This window comes from Parasteatoda tepidariorum, chromosome 2 (genome assembly GCF_982258835.1).
Source record: "Parasteatoda tepidariorum strain Cologne lab strain chromosome 2, Ptep-v5.0, whole genome shotgun sequence".
Taxonomy (NCBI): Eukaryota; Metazoa; Arthropoda; class Arachnida; order Araneae; family Theridiidae; genus Parasteatoda; species Parasteatoda tepidariorum.
In genome coordinates this window covers 82,703,638-82,727,249 of record NC_141756.1, presented here as the reverse complement: position 1 = coordinate 82,727,249, position 23,612 = coordinate 82,703,638, and the positions used below count along the sequence as shown (strand labels likewise).

General features: G+C 28.8%; 1 protein-coding gene and 1 pseudogene across 2 annotated transcripts in view; one reads left to right on the top strand and one right to left on the bottom strand.

Annotated features, from left to right (window-relative positions):
• The window catches only part of LOC122268261 (toll-like receptor 2 type-2), a 28,069-nt gene extending 13,703 nt beyond the window's left edge, over nucleotides 1-14,366 (top strand). Inside the window, exons 6-12 of the mRNA XM_043043738.3 lie at nucleotides 1,308-1,500; nucleotides 3,840-4,084; nucleotides 5,659-5,961; nucleotides 9,873-10,014; nucleotides 12,147-12,335; nucleotides 13,139-13,268; nucleotides 14,104-14,366. Of these exons, the coding sequence (XP_042899672.2) occupies nucleotides 1,308-1,500; nucleotides 3,840-4,084; nucleotides 5,659-5,961; nucleotides 9,873-10,014; nucleotides 12,147-12,335; nucleotides 13,139-13,268; nucleotides 14,104-14,362 (1,461 nt within the window). The 3' untranslated portion in view covers nucleotides 14,363-14,366. The remainder of the gene's footprint in view (nucleotides 1-1,307; nucleotides 1,501-3,839; nucleotides 4,085-5,658; nucleotides 5,962-9,872; nucleotides 10,015-12,146; nucleotides 12,336-13,138; nucleotides 13,269-14,103) is intronic.
• LOC147815878 (dynein light chain Tctex-type protein 2B pseudogene) overlaps nucleotides 9,569-23,612 on the bottom strand; it is a 41,344-nt pseudogene continuing 27,300 nt past the window's right edge. The window contains exons 2-3 of the transcript XR_015431423.1: nucleotides 15,245-15,865; nucleotides 9,569-9,820 (exon numbers count right to left, since the gene is read on the bottom strand). The product of XR_015431423.1 is annotated as a dynein light chain Tctex-type protein 2B pseudogene (transcript). The remainder of the gene's footprint in view (nucleotides 9,821-15,244; nucleotides 15,866-23,612) is intronic.

Here is a 23,612-nt window from a genome sequence, read left to right as displayed (position 1 = left end):
GTTTTTAATAGGGCAAAAATAGGCATTCTGAAAACTTAAATTATCTGGCAAGTGCAAGCTTGGGCATAAAATCCTAGACGTTCCCAGTGAAATAACATTCACGAATCAACTAAGCACATAATGCCATAAATAAACACTTCAAGTTATCCACGTCTTATTTTATCCCCAGTTCAGGGATTTTGCGATGGTTGTTTGTGACCAGAAACATCGTCGACGTCGAGAGTTTTGATGAATTCCAAACGAAATTGAAAACAGATACTATATTACGTCTATACACATGGAGCGAATCACGTATAAAAAGTACAAACGGCTACAACTCTTGCCTACCATGCAATGATTGACTACTGATTGCAACAGGGCTTCTCGTGAGGGGTCTCTTTGACTATTTTTTCTGACATTCCTGAAAGCATCTCTCCAGCGCTACTTTCTTGTTTTGAAAGAAGGTTTCCCGTGTTGTTCCTCTTCTGTGAGTTTTTTGTCCCGTTTTCCTGTTTTGTTGTTTTGACCGACGGATTTGCTGCTATGATAAAATAAAAAATGTGTTCTCTTTTCATATGCTTTCAGACTCATCTTTTTGCAGGTTGTATTTTTATTTTTTTTTTTTATTTCGAAGATGTTTTATTCTGGTGGAACAATCTTTAAAATGGATTTTGCTAAAAAGATATGCAATTGCATTACCATTAAATCGGCTTGGTCTAAAAATTCTTTTTTTGTATGTATTAACGAGTCTAAAGTTCCTACCATAATTAATAATTTTTTTAAAAGGAAAATCTAATAATCCTTACTTTCACTAAATGTCTTAAATAATTTAACATAATTAACTTTAAACTGTTGAAATTGTTAATTAATTGTTAATTAATTTTAAATTGTTAATTAATTTTTTAATGTTGTGGCCCACTTATAATGCTTTTTCTGTTTTTAGATTTTAATACAAAAATTCTGCAAGTCTATTATGATATGTGATGGTGAACATTTCGAAAACATTATAGGATTTTGAAAAATCGTGACACGGTTTTCAGAGTTTTTTTCTTTGATTTATTGTTTAATACTTTCGGCGCCATATGTTAAAAAAGATTTGTAAAAAAAAAATTCTGAGAACAAATATTTATTCACTATCGCATGAATTTGCTGCAAGATATAGTTTTTTTCCTTAACCATTTTACAATTGTAAAAGTTTTAAAAATCGTTATTCTCACTTAGGGCATCCTATACATAAACATAACTAACACACGAATTCGTGGCTGAGACAAATAAATTATTTTAACTGACAGCACTTCATGCCAATCTTAACCGAAATCAATTCTTAGGTACTCGAGGAGAGAGAATTCGTTGGTCTCGTCGATTTAATTCATTTGAATATTTCTGGAAATAAAATTGTTGTACTTGGAAGTGATCTTCGCTGGTTACCCCGATTGTCGATCCTTGACTTGTCGAACAACAGAATTAGGACTTTAAGAAGTGAACATATGCCAAATTCTTTGCAATATCTCTATATACGGGGTAAGTTTTCAAAATTTGACACGCCATTAAAGGACACTTATAAATAACAAGTTATTAGTTATAATATTACTTGTTACTAGGAGGTCTCCAACAAATAGTCGATGGAGATTTTCCATCAAAATACACTATTTATTTCCTAAGATTATTTTCTATAGAAAATGACAGAAAATAATCTTAGGATCTAAAAGCTAGTGAAAAATTTTCAAAAAAAATTTTCTTCTAAGAATAACATTTTTATCAAAAATATTGTTTTCAGCCTTTGTATTTTTTAAAAATAAGTATTTTACAAGTTTAATGAATTTCCCCTCGGGGACAGCATATTACATAGAAGTATAGCAACTGCATGGGTTACGTACAATTTTTCACCAAAAACAGGTATTACTATTTTTCACCAAATTTAGAAATGTGGCTTATCATTATATTTCTTAAAGCCCTTCCAATATGCGTAATAACAACATTATTTTTATTTACACTTTGACTGATTCAATTGGAGCTTGAAAATTTTGTGAAATTTTGAGATCGTGTGTAAAATATCAGAAAGCTAATATTATTTAATTTACAAAATAATAAAAAAAAATTATTTTGCACTTGATTTTACGAATTTCGAATGCTTGCAATAAATATAGCGAAAATCTACATCAATTTTCCAAAAAAAAAATTTTTAAATGTGCACTTTTCAACACTTTATTTTACTGTACACCAAGGAATAAATATCGATGCGTTGTTGTAAAGTTGTTCCGGACAATCCTTTTCGAATTCCACAAACCAACCAATCGTTGCCTTCTCTTTGCTATGGTGATCAATTAAAATGTATTATAACACGCATTATAATTATTTATTCACAACAGCATTAGGTTCCACTTGTGTTTCGCCTCACATAGTCATTACTCTTTAGTTACACCTGTTGCTACTGTTAATCAAAATTTAATACGCCAGATTTACTAACATCTTTTGAAAGATAGAAAAGATTTAATAGTATTCGATATCAATCGACACTTTTTAAAGATCTTACTCGTCGAGGAAATATTTCAATAATCCTGATTACCTTAAGTGATAAATCCGATGCTTTTAGCGTAGTGAAATCCTGAATTGTTCGCTAAGTTAATGTTCCTTATGTTGGAATACTAAATTAACCTGTGCAGAGGCCCTCTTTCTTCTAGGAGGAGTTATTTTGAAGCTGAAGGGAAACTGTACGTAGAGAAAAACTACTTTTTAAACTACTATGCTACTTTTCAATTTATAATTTTCTAGAAATCAACTTATTATTTTTTTTAACATTTCATATCGAATAACTTTATAAAGAAAGAAGTTAAATAAATGAGTTAGCGCAAAGTATCATTGCTACAGTGTAAAATATTCCTGATTAAAAAAAATGTAAAAAGTAATGGCAGCCTGGGTGCAGCATCCTTAAAATCTATTTTACAGTAATATGGATTTAATTACAGTGATTCAGTAATTTTATAGTACGTATTACTGTAAAAATTAAAGTATAACAGATATTTTGTTCCGTAAAATTTTATGGTATAACTGAATTTTACGGTAAAAGTTTTGTCAACCTCAGTGCCGGTACCTTGTACCATAAATTGAACCAGTTTTTTACGGTGCATTATTGAAAATTTCGGATAATATTAAACCATAATATGGTTCAAATTTGATGCAACTTTAAGAAAGTGCTCAATGGAATTATCCAAGGTGCCAAGTTATAGAGTCTGAAAGATAAAAATTAGCAGATTTGAACTTAGAAAATTTCCTTTGGGATATACGAACATCTATTGCATTTGGATAAACACCATAAATGATTTTGTTTGCACTTGTCACTACCTATGCAAAAAACTAAAATAAAATATAATAATAATAATACAGTACCGGATCTGTACCTCACCTGAGTTTGATTTTCCTTTTCACCATACTAAAAAAAGAACAGTAAATAAATAAACAAATTAATAAATAAATAAGAATAATAAATATCACATTGGATTTTAAATATCCTTAGCATGACTTTCAAGTACACAATGGACTTATAAATGGTAAACGAATAACGAAGTGTTCAAAAACGGTTAGTAATTTTTGCCTCCTGATATTTTCTCTAAAATTATTAACATTTATATTATATAATATTGTTAATAATATTTGGAAAAGTTCGAGAACTCCAGGTGCAGGAATACACGAAATCGTATTTTCGTTTTATTTATTTGTTATTTTCAACAATTATAACTTAGTTAAATAACACTTGCGATGTTTTTATCTCTTGTGTATTGCTACTTCTACTACTTATTTTTTGTGCATTGCTCTTCCAAAATGTTAAAGTAATTTTCAATCAACTACTGCTCATTCTTTAGATAACCCTATTCGCTGTGATTGTGAGCTCCTTCCTTTTATTAAATGGCTAAACTTGTCAGAAACTGATGTAGATATTGATCTTTGCCGTTCAATGTTACTGTACACACCAAATCATGTGCAGTCTTGTCCATCAACATGCGAGTGTTACTGTACAAATGACATTGAAAAATACTTCATGGCTGTGGATTGCAGTTTTAGGAATATCTCGACATTACCCCAGTTTCTGGCAGAACATAGTGCAGAGGTATATTAGTCTAATTTTTGACATATTCGTTTTTCTAAATATGGTTTTTTCCATACACTGCAAGAAAATCTGTTAAATTTACACAAAAAAATGCTGGTGTGCCAGTATAAAACCATTTCTTCACGGAAAAATTCTGTTATTTAACCTGTTTTTAAGATGATAAGTGCTGTCATAACAGACACTGTTATTTTAATAAAAAAAATTCTACTAAATAACTGTGTCAGTAATGGAGTCATTGCAAGCCGAGAGCAGCATTCATTCGACCCGTTCACGCTGGGTTTCGAACCTGTGTTACTGAAAGACGAGCGCTTAGTCCTCTAAGCTATCGCAGCTCTAATGTCTCATTATTTTGTTTAAAATTTTAACCGGCATTGAACAGCGGACTCAATTCTGAGTTTATGACTACCAATGTTCAACTCCGTATCTTTATAATTTTGAACCCAACCCAGAAGACAATGTAATTCCTTGGCCAAGCATTGGTACAAACCAGGACTTTTAATAGAACTCACCTGTATTTGGGTTATATGAGAGGAAAATAATGAAAACCTCCCACGCTTAGCCCGACGGCAAAGCGATTCTAACCTGTGATCCGTTTATCACTGAAAATATTTTACGTCTGGTCTGTGGTCAGTGCAAGATTGGAGTCATAGCTGAGATTTGGCAGTATTGTTTTGACAATAAAATAGAAATTCAGTTTTATTTATACGTTGTTCAAAACCATATAATAATTACTTTAAAATAGGAGCAAATATAGAAAAGAATAATAAATTAATTTGGAAAAAGGTAGAATTATCCCCGCGGTAAGCAAAACGGCAATGCACAAAACTAGAATTTTAACTGATGGTTTATCGGTTTATAATTAGGACGAATAAAGAAACAACCGTTATATCAGCAGAACAGTTATAACTGCTCAATATAACCATCAAATATACAGAGAAAGTCTGTAAAAAGAACAGGGATTTGTCGCAGTATAGTATGTTTTGCATAACAATTTCAAGATCTATTGGAATGGTAAATTTAAAAATATTAAAATCCATAATATTATATGAGTTCGTAAAATATGTAAATCCATAAAATATGTTTATAAAGTTAGATTAAAATTTACTGAAAAGTTGTTGATAATATGGTGTTAGTAGTGTTGGTAATTGATATTAATAGGTATGCATACAGGGTGTTCAGAAATCATTGGATATTTTCTAAATCCCGGCCAGGTAATGAAAATAAAAAGTATGCATATTAGAAATAGTAATTAATATTCAGTCGTAGAAGAAAGAGAACGATATTCAAATTGGAAGGGAGAACCGTGAGAAAAATTGTTTCTTTTAATCCCCTTCCAGCTCTTGTCCGTTATCTCAGAAAATAAACAAGTTTTTATGGATCTAGTTCTACCTTCCTCAATAGTGATTTGAATAATTTCAAAATTGTTTTTTCTTTTTCTTGTAAAGTTAAATACTTCTCATGTGTCGCTTATGTGCATATTTTCATAAGTTTTGAGAGTGATAATTTAGAAGCAGTCTGTATAAGAAAGATATCGTTTTTTCTTTTTTTTTTGTTACATTTTCTTTTTTTTTCAGGATTCATCTCACCTAGAAATAACTCTTCAACCTAAATTTCAGAGGAACACGGGTGACATCGTAATTGTGCATAGTATAGGGGAAATTAACCTTTCCCACAACAACTTAGATACTTTAGAAAGTGCACGATTGCCTGTTGGTCTAAGAAATCTATTTCTACACAACAACAGGTTCAAAGCAATAAACACGACATGGCTCAGGAATGTCTCAAACTTTCAACAACTGACATTATCTGGTAATCCATGGATTTGTGATTGTGATACTGCAAATTTTCGAAAATGGATACTTTCAAATGAAAAAATAGTAAGTTTGGCGAAGTCGGTACAAAATTTTCTAAAATTAGAAAAAGATGCTATTTAAAATATTATTTCTCAAGAACTATTTACCCAATTTTGCTCAAATTTCGTATTTAGACTTAAAAAATTTTACAGTTTAAAATAGTGAGAATATGTATGTACCTTACAATTCGATACAACTTTGAGCCTTATTGAATAATACAGCTAAAAAGTAATAAAAATTCCTTTTACGTGGAATATCTGCTGATTATTATAAGCAAAAAATTTTCGATTCTCTTAATAAATTCTCGAGCTACAAGCAAAATTTCTAAAAATTCATTAAGAAATTGTTAGCAAAAATAATTAGAATATTTGAAATCTCCTCTTTAAACAGATTGGCATTTAATTTGTTGAAATCCAATCCTTCGAACAAAAATTATTCAGGGTAATAACTTTTTTATTTTACGCACTGTACATAAACAATATACTTTATTTCAAAGCAACTTGGATACCAAAGCATTATTCTTCGCTGCAGATTAACAATAATAATAAGTAGAATCCATAATCACCATAAAAATATTAAGGATTGCTTATTAATTTTCGCTCATTGCTAAATTATTAACATAAATTTTGAAGACTATTAAATTTAATTATGATCATTGAGGCCTTAGTTCATATACGAGTACTAGAGAAAATTTTAAAAACTCTATATTACTACGATGCAATAACAGCATATATTCAATTGAAACAGAGCTAATATTTACAGCAAAGTTTACGATACAATTGTGTAAAAACAATTAATTTAGGAAGCATACACATTATAATTTATTTAAAAAAAAAGCTAGTTTGTGATGCACACACATTATCGAGATAGAGATATTAAAATTAATTCGAATTAGGCTTACAAGAGTCGAAACGGTTTGAAATTTAACATTTTGAAATTACTTATTACAAAATAATAATAATAAATAGGTAAAACTTACGATGTATATCGATGTATTGTAACTACAAAACAAAAAATATATACTTTTTGTAAAACAGAAGAAAACTTCTGTAGATTTATCGATGCTTCGTTGATAGCAAGAAATAACTGCAAATGCTTGATTACGAAAATCAAAACTTGGCATCAGACAATTCTAAGACATTCGCCAAAATTGGAATTTTCAGATGTAAAATGATTCACGAAAGATGTGAAGGAGTGTAGTGTTGAGTAATTGTGTGTTCAGATTTTACTATACTACTGAAAATGTATGCGAACTCTTGATTTGTGATTAAGTGATCATTCATAGAGTTTTTTTTTATGTATTCTAGTTTCGTTTTCTATTCCAGACAAAGAAAAACAAATTTAAATACTTTTTTAGATAAATATGTAAATATTTTTTCGATAAATGTGTAAATATGTTTTAGATAAATATGTCAGTTACTAACATGTGTAACACGTGGGATAAAATCGTGTTATCGTTCGTATTTGTTACAGACTCAAAGATTGGAAATACTCATTGTTTGTGAATAACTGCCACTTTAAGTTTTGTTTTTATATTTAATTAGACTACCTTTTAGTTAGTCTAATTAAATACAAAAAAATGGATCAAAATTTTAACTTTTAACTCAGTAAAACGCTTTGAATTTAGCTATATCTCATAAAATATGCTTTCGAATTAGCTGACGTTTATAATATCTAGTAATAATAATAGCTTAATAATAGACGTTAATATTTATTTTCATTAAGAAATATTTAAAACTAAATTCGCAAGTTCTTCAAGGAATTAGCACCATCAATGACAAAAATTTGCATAGGAGTAAAAAAAAAATATTTTAAAACCAAAACACTTATTAGACAATTTAATCAGTTTGATTTGGTCCTTTTTTTTTCTTTTTTTTTTTAATTGACCTTTCTTAGTTTCAAGGGAAAACAATATTTTTAAACCTGCACTAAAAGAAAACAAAATTTTTTTTAATTTTAAATTCTTAAAACTTCTATGTAAAAAACGCACTTAAAAGCAGCAGAAATTTCACAAAAAGGATTAATGCAGCAATAAAGGAAACGAAGGAAATAAAAATAAAAATATGACCACCGAAGCCGACGTCTTCAGGGGGTACCGGCCCCGGTAGCCATAAAACAAAACCTTTTCCATTGAGGGGTAGGCAATTGTCTAAAGTAACACCCTCAGTACCCCGAAGGTTTTGTATAGAAGTCCAGGAAAAAACATGAAATACAAAGAACCAATTTAGAAAAGAAACTCAAACAAATTCATCAGAAAATAAAAACTCAAAACTCACTTTAACCAGGTCAAACATCGATTTCATAAGCACACTGAATGAAAAGGAAACACTAAAATTAAAGAAAACAACGCCCTCTACTACATTGGGCTGATTGAGAAAAAAGAACTCAAGAAAAAGATACGTCACAAATTAATAGAATGCTCAACTGGGGCTGCTCAGTTAAGACTTGACATGCGCCCTGTTGAAAGAAGAAAATAAAAAAACTAGAATTCTTCAATCATTTTCTTAATTAAAAAATTAACTTTACAAAAACTGAAAGGAAAATCATTATTTCTCAAATTACTTAAAAAATTATTCACAGCTTCCCGAAAACTTTCAACATTATTGCAAATATTTTTAATCCTAAGCAATTGCGAAAAAACCAAATTTTTAAAAATTTTATTACACAAATTAGTATTAAAGTTACAGAAAAAAATAACTTTAAATTTGAAAGCTTTTTATTAATAAAAAACACCAATTTTAATAAAATTGTCAACAGTATCAATTTTAAAATCTAAATATTCAACATTAAAACAATTCTCATTAGTTTTTTTCAAAATCAAATCTTCAGGATAAATACTATAAGTAAAATTATAATTATCACAATTAAACAAAATCAAATCATCTATATATCTGAAAGCATTAAATTCATTATGCTCAAGAAATTTAGCTTCAAAAAAATGCAGAAAAATATTAGCAAAAGCACCAGAAAAGGAATTACCTTGTGGAATTTCAATAATTTGTTTATAAAAATTTAAACCATTAAAATCGATGAAATCGATGTTTGACCTGGTTAAAATGAGTTTTGAAATCTTATTTTTTATTTTCTGATTAATTTGTTTGAGTTTCCTTTCTAAATTGGTTCTTTGTATTTCATGTTTTTTCCTGGACTTCTATACAAAACCTTCGGAGTACTGAGGGTGTTGTTTTCAATCGCCTCCCCCTGAATAGAAAAGGTTTTGTGTTATGGCTACCAGGGCCGGTACCCCCTGAAGACGTCGGCTTCGGTGGTCATATTTTTATTTTTATTTCCTTCGTTTCCTTTATTGCTACATTTTTTAATCTGTTTCATTTTTAACTTTTAACATGAATCAGGCATTTTTCTTTTTTGACAGAGAAAAGTATACATATAAAACTAATTGTCTTAGGTATTAATAATTTTCTAAAATAAAAAATAAATAAATAAAAAAGAATATTGCTCCACTACGGAATAAAATAGATACTGTCCGGTTTTTTTCTTTTCTAAAGGAAATTAATTAATGAAACATCCAATTAGTTCCTGTATAAAAACCTACTAATCTTAAAAACTTTTTTAATAATTTAACATAATAATTTTGAAAAATTCACAGATTTCAGTTTCATCGATTCATGCATAGAGTATATTTCAGATATTCATAGATTCATGCACAGAGTAGAGTTTCTTTATTTACACTTTCAAAAAAATTAACAACTTGTTAAATTTTAATAAAGTCTGTTTACAGACTGAAAATAACAACAAACTGATATGAATACGAATAGCAAAAAGATGTGTAAAGAGTATTTAGGCTTCCCGAAATACTTCTTCTGCTCTCTAAAATCTTTCCTATAGAATGCAATACAAAAAGTTGAAATAAATTCACCATATCCTGCAAAAAAACACAACTTCTTTAATTCAATTTTCATACATATCAATTTCAGATATTAGATGGGAACCAAACACTGTGTGACACATCAGGGGATGGTAATGTGTTGGAGGGAAAAGCTATATGGACATTGAGAGAGTGGGACTTGTGTCCCTTATTTATAGGATTGTATTTTTCTGTCGGATTTGGATTAATTAGTAAGTTTTTTTTCTGATGTTCATTAATGTGAGGCAATTACATTTACAAAATGAATTCCCTACGTGAAAGAAATTTTTGGACTGAAGCTTCCAAAACTTTTTAATCCCAATTTTAATATATATACGACTACTATGATCATTTTCTCCCTATACTATAAAAAATTCCAGATCAAGTTACAAAAAAAATACGCACTCAAGATACCAGTACTTTTTACCATAAAATCCATTTTCACTAGAACCTGCTGAGGAACAAAAATCTGATATACCATAATTTTTACAGTGATGCGGTTACCGTAAAATGAATAAATAAATATTACTGTAAAATTTACGGTATAATAACTTGAAGTGAAAATGATTTTTAAGTCAAAATAGATTTTACTTACCGTAAAATCCCTGATTCATTCTGAATAAATAAATATTACTGTAAAATTTATGGTATAATAATTTGAAGGGAAAATGATTTTTACGTCAAAATATATTTTACGGATAAATTAGTTAGTGCTGGTATTTAATACAGCAGTTTGATCCAGAATTTTTTACAATGTAGCAATTTTCTTATTATTTTGTAAACTTTATTTTAAAAAAATTTTGAGCCTTATTGACATTCTTTTTTTAGTTTTTAAAACATTCAAATAAAACTACTTTATGAATTCACATGGTCCCATAATGTAATATTATCATCGGAGAAGATATTAAGCCGATAACGTGGGTTCATTATGTTTATAAAAAATTGCAGTCTTAAGGCTATAAAAATTTTGATCATTTTTCAAGTAGATTTTTTAGTTATTATAGCAATAGATTCACTTCAAGTAGATTTTTTAGTTATTATAATAATAGATTAAATAAATTTACTTCGTTGTTTATGCAAATACTTTAGTTTTCGCAAAACTTACAAAAAAACTAAACTTTCAGTTTTCATGTTTAGCTGCATACAAATAAATTCTGATAGAAAAAACAGCACTTTCACAGCATATTTCCAGAAATTTCTTTCCATTTCCTTCATTAGTAATATTAGTTATAAATTTTTCAAAACACATCGCACTCTGTGCTCAATCGCAACTTTAAATTACAAAACATAAAATTTTCATTAACCTTATTGTACTTATCTGTATTTCATTTGCTTTATTTATGTATATTCATATGCAACATGCGCTGGAATCATTTCAAAATTACCCTTACTAGGTATCATATATTTATTTTATGTGGATTAGAACATTTCTGCCATCATTGTATTAAATTATGTCAATTAGGTATCATATATTTGTATGTAAGTAAACAAAACTTTTTTTACACCATTATTGAAAATGAAGTCAAAAATTTATGCACTTTAGGTATCATACATTTATATATAAATTCAAAGAACTATGTAGGATTTTTTAAAATACAATAATTAGTGAGATCCATAAGGGCAAAGGATGTATTAAAATGGTCTAAAATCAGTTTATTTGAAAGGGAAGCTTGAAAGAGGTTCTGGATTTAAAGGATCTGATGAGTCATGACAACAGAAGAACTTGACTTAAAGTGACATTCGACATGTCACTTTAAGCCATTCTCAACTCACTCACATTTTTGACATCATTGTATAAAATGATTTCAATTAGGAATCATATTATTTGTATGTAAGTAAACAAAACTTTTTTGAAACCATTATTGAAAAGGATGTCAAAAATTTATGCACTTTAGTTATCATATATTTATGTTTTAAGGAACTATATAGGATTTTTTAAAATACAGTTATTAGGAAGATCCATAAGAGCAAAGGATCTATTAAAATCGTCTAAAATCAGTTAGTTAGAAGAGGAAGCTTAAAAGCTGTTCAGGATTTAAAGGATCTGATGAGTCCTGACAACAGAAGAACTTGACTTAAAGTGACATTCGACATGTGTTTACCCATTATCAACTCACTCACATTTGCAATATGCCATCATCCAAAAATTACACTCTTATGGTGATTGCTTTTGGCTGCAGATAACCTTAAAATATATTAGGTACCTTGTATAAAATAGAACTTCAAATTTTAATGCACAACGACTTTTCTTAAAATGCTTATTTCAAATGTTTCTAAACATTTATATTTTGATCATAAAAGCAATACGAATTCAATACAATTTATTTTTTTTCTGTTTCAACAGTTTTTTTCTTGGTAATCACCATTTTGAAGATTTTGCATACGAGGTATAAACTGAATATTGATGTATGGCTCTATGCACATGGAGTTATATGGGTAAAGGAAAAAGATATCGACAGGGATAAAATTTTCGACGCGTTCATATCCTTCAGCCATAACGATCAAGATCTGGTCATTACGGATATTATTTCTGGTAAGAATCTTGATTAACTATTTAGCATAATTTTGCAAGATTTCACAATTCTAAAAGCTTCCGCAAATGAAATTTTGACTGGTGAAATCTCATTGTAAAACTTTGTTACCTCCATGCTGTAATCAATATTAAAACCGTCAATTTTTTTGGGTAAAATAAAGACGAAAAAAATATGTTCAAAATTTTTAAAATATGGTAAAATTTACCGTGTTTCTGACTCTCATTGGATTACTAAGAAACCAATTAACTTTTACTTAGTGCTTTGGTAATGATTTTGGTAAACTTACCAATAAAAATTGGTTTTATAATATGTAATAAAATTTGGTAAATGTGGAAGTTTTATCATGATACCTTACACATAAAAAAAACATTTCTTCGGTAAAATTTACTTTTTCGTTGTGTATTCCTTTATAAATCGAGTGATAATAAGAACTATAATTTTGAATATTAGAATTTCGGGTAAACTGTTATCATAATAACAGAAAAATTATCAGATAAATAAGTTTAAATAGAGGGTATTTTTATTTTTATTTCTTGAACTATATTTTTAATTGCCGGAAATGTCATTACCATAAAGTAATTTAAACAGAAATTTTCCTCCTTGTATTATAAAGTTAAATATAATTAATATCGACAATCAGGATTCTTTTTTTCTAAGAATTAACCTTATTTTAAGAGAATATCAAAAAATGCAAATTTCCAAACTTAATACTACTAAAGCTCATAAATTGTTTTCAAAAAGAAAATTTCAAATGAAAAAGTAGTTACGAAATTAATAAACACATCAAACCTTTTTTTTTCAGTGTTAGAAGTCAAACAGCCTATGACCAGATTGTGTCTCCATTACAAGCATTTTATAGCTGGTGAATACATTGACGCAAATATTTTCACCGCAGTTCAAAATTCTAAAAGAACAGTCATTGTTCTCTCAAAGTAATGTTGTCGAGTTCTTTTAATTTATTCCGCTATGTAAATTAATTGTTTTGTTATTTTTATTTACAAAAAACTATGCATTGGATTTTTTTTTATTTATAAGGCCATTTATCATACACTAAATCTCAGGCAAAAACGTCAGCTGTATCTAGATTTAGAAATTTTTACTTTATTTGTAAAAAATTTCTAAATAAATCATCTGAAATGTATTTTTTGAATAAATTATTGCATAAAAAAGAGCTTAAATCATAATTTCTTGAATAAAGAATTTTATTTTCATTCATAAATATTTTTTATTAGGACTAAAAAAATTAAGAACAATAACTAAGAATAAATTGTATCCACTTAAGCAGCCGAAAAAAAAGTTTTTTTTTCCTATCATAAGTAATTTAAAGTCCCAATGCTGTTATTTAATTTAATTTATTGGAACATATGAAGCTATTTTTTTAAATAAATTATTATGCAAAAAAAAAATTTAATTAATAATTTTTCGAATAAAACGAATTTTATTTTTATTCATTATTATTTTTTTAGGAATTTTATCAAGACTAAAAAAATAAGAACAATAATTAATTATAAATAGTTGTATAATAATATGCATTGGATTGAAATAAATTTTAAAACAATCTATAAAACATTTTTTTAAGTTTCTTTTTGTGGCTGCATTCAACTGGCCCAGCATAATATCTAGAATGTAATCCTTTTTATAGGCTTGTAGAAAATTTAAAAGCAAAATTTTTCTGTTATATTTCTAATAATATTTATAAATAACTACAATGATTTAATATTACTTCATTGAAAATGCTTTTAAAATAAACATTATTGAAACTTGCAGGAATTTTCTTGAAAGTGAGTGGTGCGTCTACGAGTTTCGGGCAGCCCATATGCAAGCTCTGAAGGACAAAGTAAATCGTGTCATAATCATCAAATTGGGAGAATTACCAGATGATGCTCATCCAGACATCAAGCTTTATTTGAAAAGTACAACTTACCTAACTTGGGGAGAAAAATATTTTTGGGACAAATTATTATACGTGCTGCCTGTATCCTCAACTAAAGATAGCATTAAAAACCGCACTTCATATCCCATTTAAAAAAGATATTTGAAATTTGCTACGAATGACTTAAGTTATTAAAATTTGAACTTATTAAACAATTATGATAGAAATTACTTTGTTTCTTAAACAATCTTTTCTCTTTCTGATGATGAATTAAAATTCCTGAATAGTATTTGCTAAACATTTAATTATATAAGAATGGGCTCTAAATTTATTTAATTTTTCTAAAAGCATGTAAAGCACTTTTTTCTTTGATATTTCTGATATTTCTTTAACACCTAGAAATCACTTAAATCACCTAATCTTAATCACCCAAATAGTTTTGATAAATATATAAATCTAAATACTTGTAAAAAGATATTGATAATTTTTCAACAGTTTGCAATTATCTCTTAGAAAAAGCTTCTCTAGGAAGAGTAACAATTAAAAAAAAGATTTAGTTAACATCATGATTTATATTAGAATAAAGTAAAGTTAGGCAATAAAGTTAGGCAATGTAAAAAGAATTTATTATTTCAAAGATGATAAGGGAGGCGAAAAAAAAGAAAAAGTATTCAATAAAATTTATATAATTTTCCATTAAAAAAAATATATTAAACGCCTTCTGAGCAAACTTTAAGCAGGGATTTAAACAAACTTTATAAACAGGATGAAATTCTACCTTCTGAATTTTGAGGAAAATATTGTTTGCAATAAACTTTACAAAAAAATTAATAAATAAAAGAGTAAGTACTTTTCGTTTGAAGGGATGTAAGCAACAACTAATTATAACCTACAGAATACCGATGCACTTACGATTCTGTAATTTTAGCAAAACTTCAAATTAAGTTTCAACAGTAAATAATACAGATTTATAATAAAAAGGATTTATTTTTGCATTATTATTTTCTTAAAAAGAGAGTGGAGAATTCAGCTTACCTTTCTCCGCGCCTTTTTATAAAATTTTAATGACTGAATATTATTTCCTATTCTTTTAACACAGTATTTCATATTCTGGGAATTTAAATATAAGCTGCGTAACAAAAGGAAACAGCAAAATAAAATAATAAGTTTTGGAAAAATCCAGGCTGATGATTCACTTTACTTCACCCTGCTGTAAGTTTCAATAACTGAATTTAGTTCTTTCTTATTAAGATAATTTTCTCTTCAAATTATTTTTGATTTTATTTCCAACAATAGCAATAAAGAGCATAAACTGCAATGACGCAGTACAGAGTATCTCTGCTAATTGTTACAGAAACACATGTGTCAGCGTCTTCGTCCCACAGACATCCTGCCGATGTCTTGAAGCCTTGACCTAACTTTTCACCGATTATCACTAGCACAATGAACTTATACTGTTTATCTTCTAGTTCTTTGAGAGCGTCATGAATCTTTCTACTTAAAGTTCTCGTCCATTCAGATGCATATATGTATTCATATTCTTTGCTACCCAACTCTTCAGTCGCCAAGCTTTTAATTAAATCTTTCACCGCTTCAGAATCAAACTTTCGGTCGATTGGTGGTCGGATGTTCAGCAGTTTTACTTTCTTTGGCATTCTAGTAATATGAAAAAAATAAAAATCAATAAAGAAAAGAATTTCTCAACTAATTTACAAATATGATTGCTTCTGCAAGTTACCCATAAATAATCTGATTTATTTTAATTTAAACATCTCTAGTAGTTGTACTATCTCAAAAAGTGTTATTTCACATAAAAAAATTCAAATTTTTTTTCGGTAACAGACCTAACCTTGTTTAGTTTCATTATGTGACTTATAAAATCCCCTGAAGTCTAAATTTCAAATTAATCATGACGTTGACAATTACGAGATTCAATGTTAATCACAAACAATGATCAATTTTAATGTAATTTTTAAAATAATTCCGCTTTCAAAACTGCCTCTAGTTTGAAAATCATTCAAAAGTGACTTTCATAAAAATAGTTTTATCTCTGAACTCTCACTAACTTAGTGGGAAATTTTTGTTGATTAGTTTGGTTCTGTGAATTCGATTAAGTTCTTGTACAAATTTGAAGTGGAAAAAAAATGCGTGTGTAGTAAAGAGATAGACGAGGATGAAGAGTAAATATTAATCTAAGTGGAATTGAAGTCTACAATAAATTTTTTCCTGGTAGTAATACCTATGCTGTGAAGTATTTACGAGGAAAAAGAAATCAAAGTTATATTTTATTGTAACTAAATGATCTTCCTTGTTAACATATGCAACTGATAAAGAGATTATTTAATTCCGTTATCAAAGGAAGTCAAAAAGGAAGAAGACAGAAGGGAAGACGATTATTCTTAATTATCAATGTTTGTTTATATTTATTTAAAAACCTGTTTTCATCAACTAAAACAGTTTTTACTGGTAAAAAGATGGCTTTTAAAAAGATTTAGATCAATTTCGACTGCGTAAAAAGTGATAATGGTAATTACTTACGACAAGATATTTTATTGTAGTTTTATATATATGTGAGAATAAATGAAAAACCAATGATGTAAATTTGGTGATCAAAGCGAATCTTAAATTTAGAGACATTTCATTTGGCACAAAGGAAAAATCTAATAATATTCAGTTCAGATTTTAATAAATAGAGACGCTATTACTTACAACTACGCTATTACGACTGCTATTACAATATCTTATTACACGATGAAACTCTATGAAATATGTTTACTATTATGTTTATTCGTTTTTTCCAATTGCAAAGACTCTTATTTAGAAGATATTGATATTGAAGATTTTGACTTTGATGGCCCTGGTGTATTTTGCAATGCGCTACCTTCGGATTGCAACTGCGATGATCTTTATTCTTTAGGAAGAATGTGGTGTGCGAATTTTACATGGTATTCTCATGTTAATATGGAGCATACATTAGATGAATTTTCTGTAATAAACAGCAATGGAGGGATAAATTTAGACGGTAAGAAGCCTAATGCTAGATGCAGTGAGTTACTGAAAGATTGTTTCTGTATGCACCTAGAAGCCATTGCTCAGCATAGTTGTTGGGACGCTATTTTTAACGAGCAAGAAGATGATATTTCTGATCGGAGATGTAGCAACCGTCCACCATATTGTAAATATCGTTGGTCTGGTTGTTGTGACAATATCTATGAAGATCAAGATCTAGATACAGAAAATGATGAATTGATACCAGGTTGCAACTTTTATGAATTTGAAACTGTTACACTGGTGAAGTGTTCTGAACCCACGGAACTTTTCGCTACCAAATATTTATTTAATCGATCTATATTCGATGTGAATGTGACCTATGATATCGTAATCGACGGAGTAGTAACTACCCTTCCTGCCAGAAGTTTCGAAGGTATCAAATTGTTTAGAATATATTTGAACAATTTAGATAATGAAGATATCCAGGAGAATGTTTTAGAAAATGTGATTAGTTTGAGTATATTCCACGTGCACTGCAGCTCTTTGAAGGTAATTCCTTTATTTGCTTCGTCTCCGCTCTCATTCAATACATCTAATAATTCTCAATCAAAGTTGTTTCTAAGGCTGGTCGAGTGCTGCGTCAGTCATCGGAGACTGACACTGGACTTTCCAATTAGGCCGCGTCAGTCATCGGTTGAACTTTTCGTTTAATCCGAGTCAGTCATCGGTGATTGAGAGTAAACTTTTTGTTTATTATGCGTCCGTCAAGGGGGTAACTGACACTAAATTTTTTATTTTTTTCCGCGTCAGTCATCGGTAACTGACGCTGAACTTTTCGTTTATTCCATGTCAGTCATTGGTGACTGACACTGAACTTTCCGCTTAGGTTGCATCACACTTTAAAAAAAACATGATAGCTCCAAAACAATTAGAATCGAATTTGAAAACCCCATGTACTCATTATTGAGTATAACGACGCGTTCAAAATTGAAACAGCCCTGATAATCCTGCCTCATTTTTCAACAAACATGACAGCAAGGTAGGAAAGTGTTGATTACCGATCTGAAGGCATTGGAATGAAGGTAAGTGTAGTAAACTTTGATCTAATTAGATTTTTTTTCCAAATATTTGATCATTATAAACTTATAAAATTTTAACTTCGTCACATTTAAAGATAATGTGTCATTTTGTAATGAAGTGTTATTTTTGATAATATTACATTTTGAATGTAAGCTATATTCAATATTGAGTACATAGTTTTTGCTCTATTTTGAGGAGCACTTTTTTACAGCGCAGTCACCAGAAACTGACGGTGTAAAATTTGACATAAACCTAAAAATTTTGTTGTTTTAAGTAATTGCTAAAAGATAATTTAAAATATACTTACTTTTTATTTATTACAAATCAAATATTTATTTATTTCAATCTATTATTAGAGCGCCAGAGCAGCATTTCAATACCATAATATGAGCACTTATAAGCAGGTCGCAAGGCCTGACGGGAATTTACTTAAAGTTACGTGTTGTGTTAACGTGTTAAATGATCAAATTTCTCCTCAATACACAATGGGAACAAGGGAGAAATCTGGTTTCTTAATGGAAAAAAAAACCCAAGTGAAACGGCACTTTTAAGTGTTACAAACGCTTCCTCAATTAAAAATTACAACAAAATTGAAATAGATTTGAAAGCTTCATTTCACTTTTAAAAAACCACTAGGAGGCTCCGCCCCCTGCTGGCTAACGCTCGCCAACCCCTGAGAATTGCTACGCAATCCTATGTGGCTCACGCCGTGAACCATGGCTCGCTGCGCTCGCTCGCCAATGAACACAATGTTCTAGCACAAAGACATAATATATTATCATCAAAGACATAGTATTTTATCATCAAAGACATAGTATTGTACTTATGTAGATGAATTCTACCAATGTTCTTATTGGCTTTTAAAAAAGTATATTAGCTATTTAGATTGTACATGGTGAAAAAATCAAAACATTAGCTAAATAAGAAACATATTAGCAAAATAAATTATCAAATATTGCTTCACTAATATTCTGAATTTTAAAGCGTGAAAATTCAATGCATAAATAAACGCGATATATAAAAAAATTCAATGCATTCAATACAAACACTTAAACGTTTTTTAGACGTTTAGGTAGCTCCAAGTAGAAAAAATATCAATTCAACAACGGCCTTTTAAAGCATTCTCACTTCAATTAATTAATTAATTCCTAATTGAGTTTAAATTAAATATTATCATGTTTTTAGTGCATGAATCTGAATTGAACAACCTCATAATGCTCACTCTGGTTATTGTTATCTGGTTGCTCACTACGTGCTCTTGCGCGCCGAATCCAATCAATTAAAAATGAAAGCTGTTGCCAACGCGAGAAAAGAAATATCATCGGTTTTATTGATACATACATACGTACGTATTAGCGTTTTATATAATATAGATTACAAAGTTTCGGAAGTTACTACAAACAAAAGAGTCATACTTACTACCAAATAGGTCAAATTAACTTTAATTTACCAAAACTGACACGTGCCAAATGGGCTGGATTATTTCTCTATAGATATTAATTCAGGTTAGGAAACTATACATATAACATAGTTTGTCTACTTCGAGGGAGTTATTAAGTTATAAAATATTAAAAACTACAATATTTACCATAAATACGTTGCAAAATTTCCAATTTCCGCACGTGAACTGCAATGGTGACTGTAAAAAATTGTTTTAATTTTACTCTCCTTAAATTAAAATTTAAACAAAATATTTAATAATAGCATTTGAAAGGTTGAAAATAAAACAAAAATTAAACTTAAAAATTAGGACGAAATCTCTACTGATTCAAGTTAAAAACTCTAAAGTTCTTTCATAAATTTGCATTTTTAAGCATTCTTTTAAAATAATTTATTTCCAAAATAAAACTCTCAATCTATAATTTAACATGAATCTTTCAACTATAATAGTTATCACAGATATAGGGAAATTTCTGCTAGTTCTGACACGTGAACTATATTTTCTTTTTGAAATACTTAGAAAAGCTTAAAGTATTAAACGAAAATTTATAAAACATTTTCAAGCATTTTTTACATATTTATACTGTTAGCGATGTGCATATTCTGAACCTAATATGTTTAGGACTGAAGAAACTCTTTTTTAAAATAAAAATAAAAAATTCTATAAATATATCTTGGTATATATGGGTATTTTCTAACTAACAGAAACATGTTTATTAGTATCAAACAAGTTTCAAATGAATTTCGCATCGCAAAAAATTTAAAAAAAAATGCGAGAAATGTCCACCTTTAAGTTAGCGATGAGCATGCCCTGAACTTAGCATGTTGTGGGAAAAAAGAAAGTTTTACCCATTTTTTTAAAAAATATTTCAAAACATTTAATAGAATTTTTAAACAAATTGACTCTCAGTTCTTAAAATGAAACAAGTTTAAAGTAATCTGCATGGCAAAGAGTTATAAATAATTCGGGAAATGTCTATTCTTTTGCTAGCAATTGAAGTTTAGCGTGTTGTGGACTACACGCACTCTCTTTTTAAATTTTCTATAATTATTCTATAAATTCCTGATAGGTAATTTATAAGTGTTTTTTTTAAATAAATTGACTCTCATTTTTTTGAAAAAGAAACTAGTTTTAAAATGAGCTCTAATTTCTAAAAAACGCGTTGTGAACTAGATAAACTTTTTATTACACTTTCCTACAAATATTTCTTGTCATATATGAATGCTTTTAAACAAAGTTACGCTCTTTTTTTAATCGGAAACCAATTTTAAAAACCTTTTGCACAGCAAAAAAAAATTATAATAATAAAAAATAAATAAGTAGCGTGCTTATTTTTATGTAAGCAAAATATATACTCTGAATTTAGCGTGTTGTGGACAAGTTGTTTTTTTTTAAATTTTCCATGAATATTTAACATTTTTTGACATGTATAGGTGTTTTCGAACAGATTAACGAAAATTTTTTAATATGAAAATTGTTTCAAATTAGTTTTTCGTTTGAAAATATAATAAAAGTATAATAAAAGGGGTAATAATAATAATAAATGTTTTTCTTTATGTAAGGTTCTGTCATTCATCTTGACAAGCTGAATTATAACCAATTGAGAAACACTTACGAAATCACACTCAAAACTGAAAAGCATGTACCGACACAACTTAAAATGCTTGATGTAAGAACCTGTCAAGTCAAATTTTTAGGTGAATTAATTAATCTGAGAAAGTATCAGAAAAGTAGTTGAATCAATATGGGCATGTTTAATGTAATAGAACTGTTTTTTACCTTCACTTAAATCTTAACTTAACTAATCACATTAGTTTTTAGTATGCTTGCTCGATTTTCATTTAAAATTAGGCTCTGGTGAAAAAAATAAATCAAGGAATTATTAGTCCCATCATTTAATATATTGATAATAAAATAGCTCGGGTACAATGTATTTTTTCGATTTGGAAAATGTCACTTATCTGATTCTTCCGCATGAAATGAAAAAAAAAAACGTGTAGTATCAAACAACGTTAAAAGTATGAATTTGGTAACACACAGACCGCGCATGCTACCAAATAATGTTGTTCGTTGAATTTATCTGACATTACAAAAATAGAATAATGAAATATTTAAACACTTGCGGTAAACTATTTTTTGATCAAACAGAGCTATAAGCTAGAAAATATCTCTGTTATCTATAAAGTATGTGAAAAGTTGATTCGTCTATAGTTACATTTAAAACGATAGGCACTCATTTATAATATATATATACCCTTTTTAATTGAGTATTTTCTATCATTTCCAGTTAATACTGATTTACACATTTATTTATTTATTTATTTTTTTTTTTTTTTTTGCAGAAGATTCCTAATTTTCGCCCAGTCCGGAATTCTCTCAAAGAGTTAAACTGGAAAAGCAGCCTATTGACTTCCTTGGAAGGTGATTCGCTGAAGGACCTTCCCTCACTAGAGTACATTTCTTTCTACAATAATTCCATTCTGGATGTTAATCCCGATGTCTTTGAGGTGAGGTAAAATTTACAGCACTATCCCAAAGACTTGTTAAATTTCATTTTCAATATCCCCAAATTAAACTCCATATGAATATGAAAAAAAAATATACATTACTTTTGTTTTACTGTAGGTAAGTAAAAAATAAAGAAATGAAACAGCGTGGTTAAAATTAATATTTTGTAATCAAAGTCTTTCAGTTCCGATTCAACTGATCAGATTTGAACTAAACATCAAATATTTGTAAATATTTGTAAAAAAACTTGAGTAAAATTATAATTCTTGATTACGCAACTGTATGACCTAAATACGTTTCTGTAAAGTTCGATTGGATCTCAAGTATCATTGTATCAATATTGATTTCCAGATTTTGAAGAATGTGCACTCGATTCTCATCGTTGGCTGTAAGCCTAGATGTCGTAGGTAAATATTTGGTTGTTTAACCGCATTCGGTGAAAACAGTCAACAAACTGGGGGTTTTTTTTCACCGTAAGCCATACACCGTCAACTCAAGCGTTGATTACCATCTTTTATGGTTATTACACTACTTTGGTTGAAAATAGTAAAATTACCATTTTTTTTAGAAATTTCAAACCATGTTATTTTTTTTATTGATTTAGAAAAAATAATTTTAAAATGTTCCACAATCCGGATAAAAAGGCTGGGTGTGGTGTCCCCGGCCTGAGGGCTGGGAGTTGCTCATATGCTCCCTCCGTAGTGGAAAGGATTCTCTCGGGACATAGTACTAAAAAAATAAATAAAGGAATTTATGATATGTAGAGAACATAGATAATAGTAATGAAGCACAGAAAGCTTTCGGAACTTTTTCATAATTTTTTTTTAATAATTATTTAAACATTCAAACCGTAAGTGTACAATTACTTAATGTACTTAGTCTTTCTATCTTGAACTATGCGACACGTGGGTGTTTTATCTGTTAATGTAATCTTTCATTTTTAATGGTAAATAAAAATACATGCAATCTTCATAACATTCCCATTGTAATCTTTGTTCTTGATAGGGTACAAACAATGTGATTATTTTGGATCTTTCTTATAACAAGCTTACACTGCTGCCTCCTAATTTGTTCGATTCCTTGAAGAAGCTGAAAAAAGTGGACCTCATTCATAATCAGCTGCTACACGTTAACCATCTCTTCAGGAATACACACCCACCAGTATGTAGACCTTAATACCTTTTTCTCTCTGTAAACAAAATAGATATTACATCCGTATGCATTAATGAATGTATTCGAATAAAATGATAACGGAAAACACTAATTCCGGTAGCTTTTTTTTTTTACTTTAGTTTGAAAATATGCATGAGGATGGCTTTATAATTAACGACCATCGAAGCGTAGTCAGCTCACAATGCTGAAAAAAAAATTTAAATTTATAAG